Source organism: Watersipora subatra, chromosome 3, assembly GCF_963576615.1.
Source record: "Watersipora subatra chromosome 3, tzWatSuba1.1, whole genome shotgun sequence".
NCBI lineage: Eukaryota > Metazoa > Bryozoa > Gymnolaemata > Cheilostomatida > Watersiporidae > Watersipora > Watersipora subatra.
The window spans coordinates 45,854,406-45,870,093 of NC_088710.1; the positions used below are offsets into that span (position 1 = coordinate 45,854,406).

Here is a 15,688-nt window from a genome sequence, read left to right on the forward strand (position 1 = left end):
AAGTGTGAACTCTGAGGTTTGCACTTCCCGGGCTCGGGGGAGAGCTATGTTTTTCGGAGTGGTGCGCACTACATCGCTCCATCGACGTGGTAGAGGCGACGTCGTGTTCAGCTCTTCTGGATTCTTCCGAGTTTCTTGATCGCTGGCTATCACTTGGCAGCGTTCCATAGGCACAGGGGCAAAGAACCGTGGAGGTCGTGAGACTTCGACATTGCTCTCTTGCGGTGTAGGGGCCTAACGGTTGTTGGGCTGGGGTACCATGCTACCCCGGGTTTGTGACACGACCCTGGGGTCTGCCACCCGACCTGGGTGCAAGTTCGTACTGTGATAAGGTGGTCTCTGTTTTGTCGAAGGGGGTAGAGGCCACCGGTTGGTGGGTGCAAGGTTTGTATCCTCTGGTGGCCGAAGAACCCGCGAAGGTCCGGCATGACTCTCCAGAGATACGTTCGAAGGGAGCAAGGGCGGTGTATATACCGCGGAGTGAGTTGGGAACCAAAGATCCTTGGTCAGGCATACCATGCCTTCCGGAAGCAGAGGAACCTGGGGCGGTCCTGCACGGCTCACTGGTGGCAAGTCCGTACAATTCACTCGGGGTGCGATCTCCGACAATTGCTCGTGGTCCTGGAGGTGCTTGTTAGGTATATCGTGTTGGGTCATGCGGTTGCATTGCCTGCAATCTTTGCACACCTGGCGACTCAGCCCATCCACGTTATTATGCTTCCTGCCTTTACGATGTTCTATCGTGAAGTTGTATGGTGCCAGTGTCTCCATCCATCGCGCGAGTTGGCCATGAGGATGGGTGGTACACAGTAGCCACGTTAGTGAGGCATGATCGGTGCGCACAACGAATCGCTGGCCATACAGTTGGGGCTTGAAGTGTCTTATTGCCTTGACTATAGCAACTCCTGGCGAGTTACGCAATAATTACGTTCTTCCGCCGACATCATCTTGGAATAATACGCAATGACATGCTCTTGCCCGTCTTACACTTGTGACAGTATGCCACCTAGTCCCACGGTGCTGGCATCGGTGTCCAGGATGAAAGGTAGGTTGAAGTCTGGATACGCTAGAATCGGTGCAGAGACCAGACGTTGCCGTAGCGTGCTGAACGCCTCCTGGCAAGCGCCTGTCCATTTGAATATCGCATTCTTCGAGCTCATCTGGTTGAGTGGTCTGGCGATCTCAGAATATTCGTGTATGAAGTGACGGTAGTAATTACACGTCCCGAGGAACGATCTTAAGTCTCGTTTGTGTTGGGGGCCAGTTCTTAATAGCCTCTACCTTGTCTTCGTCCGTTTCTACACCAGCCTGACTGACAATGTGGCCTAGATATTTGACTCTATCTGCAAATAAGGCACATTTACTTGGCTTAAGTTTCAGATTCGCGGCCCGCAGTCTGGAGAAAACTTCTTCTAGTCGTTGGATATGAGTATCCACATCCGGTGCAAACACGATGATGTCATCGAGATAGATCAAGACAGTCTGCCAATGTAGTCCTCGTAGTACTGTCTCCATGAGACGTTCAAACGTAGAGGGAGCCGAGGTGAGGCCAAATGGTAAGACCTCCCATTCGTATAGGCCAGATCTCGTCACAAAAGCTGCCTTCTCCTTGGCATCCGCATCCAGCTCGACCTGCCAGTATCCACTGGTCAGATCTAAGGTGCTGAATACCCGGCTATACCCCAGCGTGTCGAGGCTATCATCAATCCTCGATAGTGGATACCCGTCCTTTGACGTCACGGCATTCAGCTTCCGGTAATCGACGCAGAAGCGCCAGCTGCCATCCTTCTTCTGGACTAAGACTACAGGAGAACTCCACGCCCCTTTTCTCTCTGAGATTAGCCCCTGTTGTTGCAGTTCGGCCACTTGCTTTTCAATCTCGGCCTCCTGTGCCGGTCCATGCCTATAAGGTCACTGTTTTACTGGCTGAGCTCCTTTCGCTAACGGAATCCGGTGGCGTGTGAGACCTGTCCTCCCCAAATCAAACTTTCCTACGCTAAACACATCCTGGTTTTGCGTCAGCATTTGTTTCGCTTTGGCATGGTCTTTTCCTTGTAACCCGCTCTGGTCGAGTAACGTTTCTAACACCTCAGGTAGCTGTGTGGAAGGTGGCATTGGTGCTGTTGGCTTTAAGGCTTGCCTCGCCTGGCTACAAATCGCGATATTTTTTCCTGGCGATAACTCGATGGTATTCGCCGAAATATTGCACACTCTAATCCATAGTTTTCCCTGCTGTGGGTGGTGCACTGACGAGGCCACTCGTATATCAGTGTCTGGTGTTTTTCCTTCGATTAGGGCTAACTGTCCATTCCAATTCTGGTTAAGTCGGCCTGGGATGAGTATTTCCGAAAATGGAGGGATCTCTGTAGCTTCTACTGTTTGCACTCCCACTTGTAGTGGCCCGCCATATTGGTCACAGCATTTGATAACCTCGTCGTATAGATGTAGTTGCGCTTTTCTGAAATCTATGCGGCACCCTTTTTCTGTGAAAAAGCCTAAGCCAAGCAACACGTTTTTCTGTAGGTTAGCGATTAGAAATTTGTGTTCAAATTTTTGTTGCCCAAGCTGTATTGTAATCGTTGTTAGCCCCTCTAGGGGTAGCTTACTGCCATCCGCTAGTATTCCTTGACAGTGTACGGGTTCGATAGGCTTATCGTGTTTTTGCCGTATGCGATTAAATAGGCTAGTTGGCAGTATCGACTTTGAGCAGCCGCTATCTAGTAAGAAGGTGGCTTCTGCTGTTCCCGCCCAACCGGTGATGTAGTAGGCGGCCGTGTTATCGGTATGCGTGGCTTGTGGAATGCCCAGGTGTATAGATTTCTGTCCAGGATCCCCTGGGTGTTTTAACCCTGAACATAATCTTTTCCCGCCAAGTACTCTCTCTTCCCTTGAGTTGCTAGGGGAGGCAGACTGCACTGTCTTGCTAAGTGCCCCTCTCTGTGGCACCTCCAGCATCCCCTTGTTTCTCTGCAAGGTTCCTTTCGTCTCTCTGGTAGTTGTGTCTCTTGATTGACTAACGCCGTCACTTTTTGTAGTGCCTCTTGTGTTTGTAGTTGTGTTTTAAGTAGGCTTTCGTACATGGCCTCTGGTATGGCTGACTCCTCTTTCTTCACTTCTTCAGTTGCTATATCTATGTGTAGCACTCCGGGGCTACTATTGTCGAATGCCTTGAGCTTGTTTTGGATTTCTTTTAAGTTCTTGGGTGGGTCCAAGGTCATAGCCCATGTGGCCGGGTGGTTAGTTGGTAGTACTCCCAAAATTTCCTTGATAGCTATATCTTCCCTATCTTTGTCGCTTAGCGTGGGGTGTGCTATCCTTATGACCTTCTGGAGCTGGCTGGTGAAGGTGTATATGTTTTCCCCTGGCCTATACTTTATCCTTTTTAATAGTTGATGAGCCTGTTTTTCTTTTATTCCATATTTTTCCAAAAGTTGGCTTTTTCTTTCCTCGTAGTTTGTGGCTGGTAGGCCTTTTGCGGCGTCTCCTTTCAATGCTAGTTTAAAACTTAAGTTAGTTTCTTCTTCGCTCCATTTGTTGTGTTGAGCTATCTCCTCGAAACTTTCTACGAACTCCTCTATATCTGTTGCTCCATCGTACGTTGGTGCTTGTATTTGTTGCCCTTTTGGTTGGGCATTTTTCTCCGCTTGTTGTTTCAAGTACTTTAGTATTTCCTTATTCTCCTCTCCTTCTGCCATTTTCGGTGTGTGTTCGTGATAGCGTTATCCCACGAGGCTGCCACCAATAAAGGGAATTTGTTTAAATTCAGCGAAATTGCCCCAACCTTCACAGAAATGAGCCAGCAAGCGTAGACAGTGTCTTGTATAGAAGCGATAATGTTTGTATTATGAGTAAAAACTGTAGTAACGATAATAACAATATTATGGGTATAACCGTAGTGATGCAGTAAGAATATGATTCGTAGTTGATAATGTCGGTGAAAGCTGCGTGATCAAAATCTAAAGTTATTCAAGAAAAAGCGCTTTTTTTATATCCGGTCTTGAGCTCTTCAGTCCGGATGGATAAAATGTAGATTAATACGAGAGGATATCATGCGTTAAATATGAGAGTAATGCGTAAATAAATTGCCATCGCCAGATTAAAAACAATTATAAAAGGTACTTACGGCTATACTATTACAATAAAAAAATAAGCAAATGATATTAATTGATAGTCTAGGTCAAACGGTCTTCATCTATATAATTTCACTTCACTTATACAAACTTTAAACATACATGTACTTATATAAACCTTCAATATACTTATATAGGCCTTAAACATAAATTATAATACAAAATATAGCACTGAAGCAACTTACGAACAAATTCACCATACGAACAATCGTTCGGAACGTAACTCGTTCGTAGGTTGGGAACCGTCTGTACAGATTCTATAATAAATAACTCAGATTCCAAGCACCATACTATGTTTTCCCGATGACATTATGCACTAGCCCTCTCATTTTACTGCGATGTTGAGGGTGGCGACTGAGACTGATTAGTTTCAAGCATTGCGTGATCTCGCGAAAGTGCGATTGACATGTAGGCCTAGTCTTAGAGCCACGCAAACGCAGGTCACAATTTAATCGATGTGATTTCATTACCTTTTATCAACGACAGTACATTTATTGAAGCATAATTAATTAACCCAAAACATGTGTTTGTATTGGTTGGGTGTTGGAACGATCCTGGGCATTGTTGATTATCTAAAATCCTAGATTATTATTAGTGCTCTCTGGGTTTAACAGCACCGATTGTCACAGAAAAGCGCAGCCTCAATGGCAGCGAAAGGGATCGACTAACTAAGGCTAAATAACAATTGTGACATCACATTTTGAGAACCTGAACCAAGTGTTTTTTTGCAGGACGTACTTTTGATACCCTGTTTTTCATAGTTCTATTATTCTTTGTGTATTGAATATAGGCTCATTCAAAAGCCAAGACTCTGATGTATTGAAATATATAATTAAAAGGTTATGTAATTTATGTACTTTAAAGAGATATCCCTAACGGTATAAATGATATAACCATGTGATGATGCAAGTTATTTCACACCTGACGATTTTTCAGAGTGAGCGATGCTGGAATAAGAATGCCCAAACACAAAATTTTCTTTTTAAGTTAGAATTTACAAAACATATCAACAAAAATTTGCAATTTTTTACATCATTATATGGCAAATTATCTATTTGCAATATCGATTCGTCTGGTGATTTTTGGACACAATGAAGCTCCAGTTTCAATGCAACAGCATGTGTATTGTACCATACTGTTAAGTGTAGTGGCAAATTTAGCAAAGCAGGCTGTTAATAACAGATTTCCTGTTCTAACTTTAAATTAGGAAAAAGCAAGTGAGATGATAAAAGGCCAGTAAATATAAAAAGAATCAAACTGCTGAAAGAATTGTTATAAAATATCTGACAACACTAATTCAGAGCAACTACAGTGCACCCTCGAGATACGATTACCCTGATATACGATTTTTTCACCTTACGAAGTCAAACATTGTGATATCTTCACCTCGCTATACGAATTATATTTCACCATACGAATTTGAGAAAAGTTTCGCCCGAGTTAAAATTTGGCTGTCGGTGTGCTCATAACACACGTCAAAATAAGAAAGACACCGAAATATAGTTTGCCGAAAACATTCTTAGAACGTTTAGAGGAGACATGATGATCGACTTCTCTCATGTTCGCGTGGAAAATTTCGTGTAAAATACACAAGCGAGAGCAAATATTCACTTGTAGCGTTATTATAGCTTTTACTATAAACTTTTAAGTCAGCATACGTATATAACTACAACTATCTACATTTAATTCATTATCTATGGAATCTGAGACCGATACAAACGTTATAAAACGAAGGAAAAATTATTTCTGTCAACAAAGTTGTATGTCATAAATAAGAAGGGACCCGTATTATTAACATTGTCAAGGAATATGATCGCAACCAATCAGCATTTGCAATTATTATTAAAACAAGAACTCCATTAAAGCAAGCACAAGAAAGAGCTTCCGACTGAAGATTTGAATGAGCTAGGTCATGCACGCGATCAGCATTCAAAAGGAGCAACCATTTAGTAAAGGCGAGGATTTAGAAGATACAGAAAATCCCACATTCGCAGAAATATTTCAAGTGTTTAATTTACTGCTGTGGACTGGTACATTAAAACAATGCATGTTTAATATATATTATTCATCTCTTGTGTGGCATGTTTTTCATATTTTATTCATTTTATTTGTTTCCTTTTGATTTTATGTTATATTTTCTTGTTTAACCATGTCTTAGCATATGGGCTTGTTATCTTCTACGCGAATACAATTCATCGTATGTATGTATGTAACTCATATAACTAGCTACTCAAGATACATGTAGTTGACGCATCCACATTACTTTCTGAAACTTGCTAAAGCCCTGTCCCCTCATAGGGTATAAATACGTACAAACTTTGTATGTATGGTTACAATGATTCTTGTGCACATTTCATACAAGACAAATTACTGTACCACATTCTCTGGATCCTTTTACAAGCGCTAGCTAGCAATTTTCTGCATTGCACCATCAATTTTTTCGTAGAAAAATTGGACAGGAATGGACAACTTCTTTTAGCCTGCTAAAAAATTCCAATTCATTACGTTTTAAATTTATTTACAAGTGTACAGCACCATAATTAGCATTGATACGTTTCTGCCTCCTCCCCGCTTTCCACGCTACATGTACCAGCTAAAGCCACGTTACTCCAAAGGTATGTACGACCAATATAAAAAATATAATTTTATCTTTCTTTTCGGTAGCCATTAAATGGTCAAGTGTGCGAGAGGCCGCTTTCTATAACTGCATCGCTCAGCCTTATTGATTTGGGTTGAAAAAGGTTTCAACCAGATAGGCTAAAGTTGATGGTGAAAGTGAAGATAGGAACTGCTGAAGGATAAAACTTCGTGATAAAAATTTAAAATTCAATAAAGTAGTTCAAAATACATACTAAAACTTAGTTTTAAGTGTAGGCTTAGCAAGCTAAACTTACTTGAAGTGAATTCAAAGTTTATGTTATGCGTACCTTTTGAAGGCAAGAACTCCTTACCGTACGTACTACATTTGGTACACACATTATAATTTTGCGTTTTATTGCAGATCATAACCATTAAAATACAATAAATACAATACAGTTACTGTAGGTAACTATAATTACTAAAGTTAATATACTATTTTGTTGCTAATTGTCAATATGTACACATTTTTATAAAAAAAATTGACGATTTTTACCAGGGGGTGTTTGCATTGTATAATTACAATGGTCTCTATACCCTGATATATGCTTTTTTCACCATACGATGCCAAGCATGGAACGAATTAACGTCGTATCTCGAGGGTGCACTGTACTACCAAAACAGGAATGACTTTTATTTAAATGTATTGCAACTAAAGTTGATATTCTCACTACAACACAAATTAAAAAAAAAAAATAATTTGAGTCATAAGTTTTAAAGGTTGACTTGCAACAAAATTCACATTACCGATATTTGATATGAAAAGATTTACCATGTCTTACTCTGTTGTGTTGTAGGTGCAAAATATGTGGAAAAATGATTACAAGCTCTTGAAAGCTCAAAAACAAACAGTTAATCGCGGCCACATGAGACCGCCGTAGTTTGGATTCCCTTTCCAAAACGGCTCAAATGTGATGTAGTTGTGAGAGATGGTTTCTGTTTACACTTTCTTGCAACCTCATTCGTCGAAATATTTTCACAAATATACTTCACGCATTCAATAAAACTATGTTTATTGTTCTTACACGTCTTTTTTATCGTTATTGTAATGCTGTCACTTTTAGCACTGATATCTTATAACTTACCGTAAAAAATCATTAAACTTTTGAACCTTAGCTCGAAGGAGTACATATCATTGTCTGATAATCATGACGAGCTTGTTGGCCACCTGTGATAATCGAAAAGTGCTGCAAAAATTATTTGCGAAGTATTGGGTCACATGATCAGATTACGACTTGATGATTGAATAATGCCGAAACAAAACTGTAAAGTAGCAAGCATCTATATTTGATACGGGGTCTTCGGTAAAACCCGAAGTGTTTGTCATAAACTACTGCTACGATAAGTTTTATATTGAGCTTTTTATTGGCTTTTCAATTCACGTGAGAACATCACGTGACAAGACGATAACCAAACTGTAATGACTACATCAGAGAAATAAACAGATTCTAATCTACGGCGGCTTTTTGTTTTTGAGCTTTTAAGAGCTTGTAATCACATTTCCACGTATTTGGCACCTACAACACAACAGAGTAAGACACGGTGAATCTTTTGATATCAAATAATTGTAATGTGACTTTTGTTGCAAGTCAACCTTTAAGCTACAAAAAAGGGTCCACCTCAATACTATTGAGGCAGTCACAACATTCATCCTGAGGAACTTAAAAGCGCATCTAAGAACCTTCAATTCCGCAAATTTATTTTATTTTTAGATTCTTTCACTAATACCAGAAGTTTTAGGGAAGTGATGGATTTTTTCTTTCCACTATGCTGGGTTATATATTTCTATATTTGTAAAATATTTCTTAACTAATATCTTGTTGATTATAATAGCAGTTGAAAATAAAATCTGTAATAAAAACACTAGCCAAATCATGCCATTAATCTATCACCCATTGAATAGCATTGATCCACCAATGTCTAACCGTAAATTGTAGATTGCATCTATAAACCAAGCCACAAAACATAATGATTGGTGTGATAATGGTTTCTTTTATCTTAGTTTATTGATGTAACAACATTAGGCTGTAATAGAACTATCTCTTAACCTTAAATGAATAAAAAAATCGCGCGTGTCGACCCGGTCCGACCCGATCTTGGCCCTCATTGCTGACCATGAGTCTGGTCCGACCCTGCATTCCTTGGTCTCGTTCCAGCTCTAGCTAAGAAAGCCATTGATTCCATTTCCATGATTAGATCAAAACTTCACAAGCTCATCATATTCAGTCATGTTTAGTTCAACATGATATTAGTTTTTTACCTAGCCAGGCTCTTCGGGTGGGTGGGCTATTTGCCACCCTCTCCTTTCCCCCTTCTCTCTTTTCCCCTTCTCATTTCTTCTTTGGAGAAGGGGGAAAAGAACGGGGGATAGGAGAGGGTGGCAAATAAAGCCCTGATGGCTCATGATTTGTGTGCAACATTTCATAGCTTTTATACTTTTAATCTATGGCGGTTATCAGATATTATCACAGAATTGCTTTAGTTTACTGGATTAAGTATACAAGAAGGTTTTTATGTGAAAATAAATGAGATTTTGTCACCTAGTCCTCATTAGCTCCATTATTAACCGCAGTGCAGTCAAGCATGAGGTACAATACAATGACGTTACATCATGCTATGTAAGCTTGGCAGGCTTTTTCCTTATTGGCCAATCTAGGTTTATATATCTATGACTAGACCTAATAGTGAAGTTATGGAAGCGAGCCCCAGAAAAAAATGATAGTTAGCAAAAGATCAAAGGTAAATTATGAGCTAATAAGTGTTAAGATCAACAATCCTTTCAGCCTAATATGCGAGTGCTGCACGAAAGAAAAGGCATACAACCAAGATTTGCTAAATGCAATTCTTGGCAATATACCGACTCTCAAACTTATGGGCAAATCATTGAATACACCTAAAATGCGTAGAACTTGAATCTCAAAACTATATAAAACATTAAAAATCGCACAACAGAAAGCTCCAGAATACCTACTCCATCTCACGAGAACATAAATCATCACTGATATACGTACTCTAATCGCTAAGTTTCATACCTTGACGAAAAGACGAATCGATAGCAAAAAACCGTTGAAGTAACTTGGCTCAGCCTGAATTTACATGCTCCCTACCAGTCTCTACAAAACGGTTAAAATGCAACGACGCTATTTCAACAACAATGCATATAGTTAAGATTTTATCAACGCCAATAACACCAAAGGAGTTCGCAATCGTATAAGAATTATAATGTATTCCTTATACGATTGTTCATGACATTTTCCTTTATATGACAGACAGCAATCACGTTTTAACAACATAATTCTGTAAAGCCCTCATAGCTAAGTTTTCAATTGCTGGTCTAAAAATTGCAGATTATAGCTTTGATACCTATAAAACTCTTATAACGATTGATTCCACGGTTTGAATTTCGCGGAAGTTGTAGACCGGTCTCTAAATATACAGCTAAACTTTAGCGTCGTGATTAAAATGATGATACGTTTTTAATCATAAACGACGGAAGACACTTCTGTGGAAAGTTGACCAATCAACTATAAATAGAGTTAGTATCACGTGGAAACGCAGCAACAATAAAGAGATCCGTAGCTTGCTTGTATCAGTTATTAGATGTCATGTTTGGAGAAGGGCGCAATGCGCTGGACCGTGATAGTTTAAAAATCTTATTGCAACTCTGGAGTGTGTTACCACACACAACGGAGCTTCATTTTTTAAGCATTTAATATTTTAGCACATTAATTTCTTTGATTCTGCGATAGACTAAACGTGCAGAGCTGTTACGCTAAAACTGCAACAAATTCCTATGTTGACTGACCTCTGCGGTTCGGCAAGCTGTTAAATAAACTTGCGGTTTTACAGGTGAGTCAGGAATTTTCAACTCAAGAACGCCAATGATATGATATGCATGAAGTTTTCATATGCATAACAACTCTTTTGTGCGTTATATTGTTCTGTAATCCTCAAGATTCACTTTATAACTGAGTGACTTTGCTATTATTATTCCTATAGTATATCAAAACAGATTTTCATGCTACTACGAGTTATTTTTTGTAGAGATTAAGGTCGTGTAAAATCAGTAACTCCATATAATAGAAGTTTTTTGTTTTATTTTTGTCCCTTTCACCATAATATAACTATTGGCATATTTTCCCTTATTCCATTTTTTTGTTAATATTTTCCTAATAATATTTTTTTCAACGATTTTTTTTCAATTTTACCTTTATTTACAGTTTTTGTATTTTATAATTTCCTACTTTTAAGTACTCTTTTCCGTCCCATTTTTTCCCACATTCTCCATTCTGTGCTTTTCATTTTTATCTTTCTTTCTCTTCTCCTTTTCTACTCTTTCACTTAATATGTATTGCTATCTATTAGAGCTACACAGTTTTTTAGAAACATTTTATGTAGAACCTGGCGTAAAATAAATTTAATAATAGTCAGGAGGCAAATCCCACTATCGATACAATGGACGTACTGTGCAATTGAACCGGATTGCCTTTGGTATGTAGGTCTACTGCTAAATGATTAAAAAATGTGCCAATTTTTTATCAGGAGCAATATTATGTTTCTACTGCAATATTTCTGAAATCAACAATTTTTTTTATATCATGTTTTTAATTTTGTATTATCAAAATTTCATAAAACATGGAGCTTCTAAGATCTTCCCTTTCTCACAACGCTTGCTTTACTAAAGCAGGCCAGTTTTTTATGTCTTTGCTACATACGTATATATATATTAACTATTGCTGGGTCAGCATTTAAATGTATCATTTGACAGTTATGGACAGACTAAAGGAGGCTATATGAATCTTGTTTTGACATAAATTAAAATTAAAAATTGTTACACTTTTCAAGATCGGAATTCAACTTGTTGCATCTCATTTATCCCAACAATGAAATGATATAAGTTGTCTATTAAAGATGTGGTTGCGTCAAATTTGAGTTGATCTTAAAAGAGAGCATTTTTTTTCTCTATCAATTGATATGTTGTTTGTTGTGATACGCGATCGCATTGCCAAGATATTTAAAGATTAAAACCGAAAAAATCTGATCGCCGTAAAAACGCTCAGGCCACACAAACGTGCCCAGACTTGCCCAAAATGATGTCACGCGTTTTACAACCGGTCTCTGTCTCTCGTATACACATCGGCTATTTGCGATAAAAGTCTAGTCCTACGCGGCTCTATTGGCATATATCTTATTTTGTATTTGCTCATGTTGGCTAGAATAAAATTTTAAATCCAGCTACAGATGCATTATTATGAATGTTTCAAAGGCATCAAATAACGAAAATTGAAAATTTGTTCTACTCACTTTCTCCAAATGTTGTGTAATCATTTGGGTACCGACTACCAATTCTACCGGTCTACGGTAATTCTGTCAAGCTAACTATGTTGAATAAGGCCTTTGTATCAGCAGTTCCGCCTCTACCCATACTAACGATATACAGCCTCCCATAAGTCCCGCCCACCTTATGTCTGTCGCCTATGCTTGGGGCGGGGCTGAATATTATTGCCTACACTGACCACAGTACTAGTTTCTTGCTACCGTAAGTAAGCCGCGTCTTTGGAAAGATTATACATAGGGATAGAGTTTTAAGGATGAGAAGTCTGCTGCAAACTGAATTTGAACTCACATTCTCCAGTTCTGCGGACATCCATATACCATATCCAATTCACTACAATATTCTGCAAATCATGTTTTGCATTATCTTCAACAATATTATTTTATTATATAATTTTTACAAGCAAAAATATTTTCATCTCGGCATAAAGCTTTTATTAAAAATATTCATCAAGTCGTGGCCACTCGCATAGTTTTAGCTGATACAATAAGACAAATTCATCTACTGCAACAAACTCAAACAAAACATCATGGTTTATGCAGCACACATTCAAGTCTCTCTTTCCCCTTTATGGCAGTTTCCACACTGATAAAGCTGCTTCGGCTGGTGGGACGACATAAACATTCTGTAATTAGTAAAACAAATGCAATAAATATATGTCATTCATAGATATGTCATTCTAAAGCGTATCTATTGAAAGCTTTCAAATTGGGAGTTAAATAGATTGCGAGTGTAATTTTAAAAACCAATAAACGTTTAACAAAGGCACAAGTACGCCAAGCCAACGATTCGGAGCTTTGGTTCTGGAAGTTAAAGATTTACATTGATCAATCGATTTTCTTCACTTTCTACAAGTAAAAAGTGAACATCTAATGTCAAATCATAAATCTAATTTACTAGATAAAGCTGCCACAGAAAGTTGAAGCAAATGTAGCTAGGTGAACCGATAAAAAATGTAAAACGATGATTAGTGAAAGCAAAGGGTATAATTTTATTAATTAGTACATGTATTAATGAGTACTAAAATATTACCTTTAGTATATTCATCAATCTAAGCCATTGTATAGCTAGATGCTAAAGATTAAAAAGAAGCCTTCAAGAACTCACTGTACATACGTATCTCGCACTCGCAGGAAATTACATTTTAGCCTCAAACAGGGAAATATAATCTGAATGTAAACTCAACAGGAAACTCTATAGGAGACTCAAAGTAAAAGATAAATTTACCTCCATTCTCCGATCTTCTTCCGTAGAACTTTAACTACCTGATGCCAAGAAAACTCGGAGTCACCTTCGCAGTAACTTTACAGCAATTTTACAATTACATGTATGTTGTTCGCCAATAAAACGTGTCGATTGAGTAATTAATTAAAGTAACGATGTTAATTAATTTAGTAAATATCGATGTCCGTGCGATTTAATAATAGAGTAAAATTCCTAAATTTGAGATCACAGACAACACGTTTTACGAGTGATAACATTTATTATGGCCTATATAAAAATTTCGCGCTGATGATTGGCTAAGGAAGCGACCTCATATTTATCGCTCGTGGTTTCTTTTCAGATAAATTGCTTGTGACGTCATGAAAGAAGCACCCTCTGGAACGTGAGCTTTTTAAAAGAGGGCCTCATTCAAACGCATATATCTCTTGACAGGGTTGGTCTACAAAGACAAAAATAGCATCAAATTGTAGCTGATGTTTTAGCCTTTTATGGGTTTTAATTTCATTAAATCGAATTTTTTGACGCAACCACATCTTTAACTTTAAAGCAGAATTATCAACCTTTTGTGTTTTAATAGCCATATCTGCAGACAGTGTTTAGCACTCAAAACCTCGTTTCCATATATGCAGCAAACATCTGTGACAGATTTGCCAAACTATATGTGATTGAATGGGACAAACACTCAGGTGCAGTGGTCAATGCAAGTGTTGAGGGCAGTTCAACTTTCACAAGGAGTCGCTAAGAAAACCTTTCAAAAGGCATTGTACTCGAAAATTGAGAAGTTTTGTATTTTGATTATATTTTGGGAACCGCAGTTCAACACAAGATTTTCTGTTGCACATTTTCAAAAATGACCTTGAAATTTTGCAGCAGCCTGATCATGCAATCATCAGCCATGCGAATTTATGTGAACTCATGCAGCCTACCTTCACAATGGTGATGATAATAGCTAGGCTTCACCGGCTGCCCCAGTATCTAATACGAAATTAGGCATCAGATAGCATCCAAATCAGGAAATTTTGTTGGTTCAGAATACAATGACTCATCTTTTGATAGAGCACATTAATCAACCTGACGTGTTTGTCCTCTTAATGTTTATTATAAAGCAGTTATGTATACAGATGATGTCAATATATATATATATATATGACACTCCAATTCCCTTCTTCAACAGGATCTAATAACCAAGTATATCAATAGCAAATGGTCATTGCTCAAGATTTTTCATCAAGACTATAGATTTTTGTGTTAACATGCTACAATGGTTGGAGAATGTTTAGATTCTGTCTGCGTTAATGAAAAACAACGAATTTTATTTTGATGAGAACTTGCCACATAGTTAAGCTATCTAATGTAGAGTCATCAGAAGATCTCCTTACTATATAGTATCTGTATGTATAGGCCATCTGTATGTATAGGCCATCTGTATGTATAGGCCATCTGTATGTATAGGCCATCTGTATGTATAGGCCATCTGTATGTATAGGCCATCTGTATGTATAGGCCATCTGTATGTATAGGCCATCTGTATGTATAGGCCACCAATAATGTTAATCGCAAGGATGTTTCCCTGATACATAATTTCAGTATTCTTATTTGCTATTAATGAAAAATCGGCCCAAACGCACTTTTGCACAGAATTCTAACGAAAGAGACTCGGTTAAAATGAGCTATCATGGTGGTAAAATGTGTGTATATACGTATGATTGATGACTAAGCAAAGTATGATTGATGACTAAGCAAAGCGCTCAGTATTCATACATCTCAACTTGACAGCTCTTGTATCCACAAACATTAAGTAGGTGTCAAAGAATTTTATGTTCCTGTGGTGTTTGTATCTGAATCAGTTGTTGAATTGAATTTCAGGTTAACTCTTTGGAGAGTGCGTGAAGAAGGCTGTTACTATGTTTTTATCTTTGATAAACTCTCAAAACTTAGCCAACTGCAGACACTGGCAAAGGCTACTAGTAGTAGCGGCTGTTGTCTCTTCAGTTGTTTCAACAATAGCTCAGGGTAAGTATACCAATTTTGATAGAAATGATCCTATTACCTTCATCATTGAACAATCAATGATCTAAAAAATAGCCATTTTGGAATTGGAGATGTTTGTATGCATTTACAGAGCCAAAAAACTAATTTCTTGAGCCTATATTTCGCAGGCCAGATGTTGAAAGCAAGAGAGTTCTGTTAACGAAACAAAGTGTTGAATCTGAAATTGAACCAATACTTTGTTCTTTAGTTTTTAGTGACCAACTAAACGAGCATCGAGAACTGCTAGACTACTGTGTTCTCAGACACCCATCGACGGAATCACGGTTGCGTCATTGGATAAATGCTGCTATAGATTTTTCTTCATAATTTA

At 38.3% G+C, this 15,688-nt stretch overlaps 2 protein-coding genes across 3 annotated transcripts in view; one reads left to right on the forward strand and one right to left on the reverse strand.

Annotated features, from left to right (window-relative positions):
- LOC137391933 (uro-adherence factor A-like) overlaps positions 1–10,184 on the reverse strand; it is a 34,304-nt gene extending 24,120 nt beyond the window's left edge. Inside the window, exons 1-2 of the mRNA XM_068078498.1 lie at positions 10,131–10,184; positions 9,800–9,880 (exon numbers count right to left, since the gene is read on the reverse strand). The gene's annotated coding sequence lies outside the window, so the exon portion shown is untranslated. The remainder of the gene's footprint in view (positions 1–9,799; positions 9,881–10,130) is intronic.
- A 196-nt stretch (positions 10,185–10,380) lies between these two features.
- Positions 10,381–15,688, forward strand: part of LOC137391036 (plexin domain-containing protein 2-like) — a 41,888-nt gene continuing 36,580 nt past the window's right edge. For both annotated transcript variants that reach the window (XM_068077376.1, XM_068077377.1), the window contains exons 1-2: positions 10,381–10,616; positions 15,193–15,339. In XM_068077376.1, the coding sequence (XP_067933477.1) occupies positions 15,231–15,339 (109 nt within the window). In that variant the 5' untranslated portion in view covers positions 10,381–10,616; positions 15,193–15,230. The remainder of the gene's footprint in view (positions 10,617–15,192; positions 15,340–15,688) is intronic.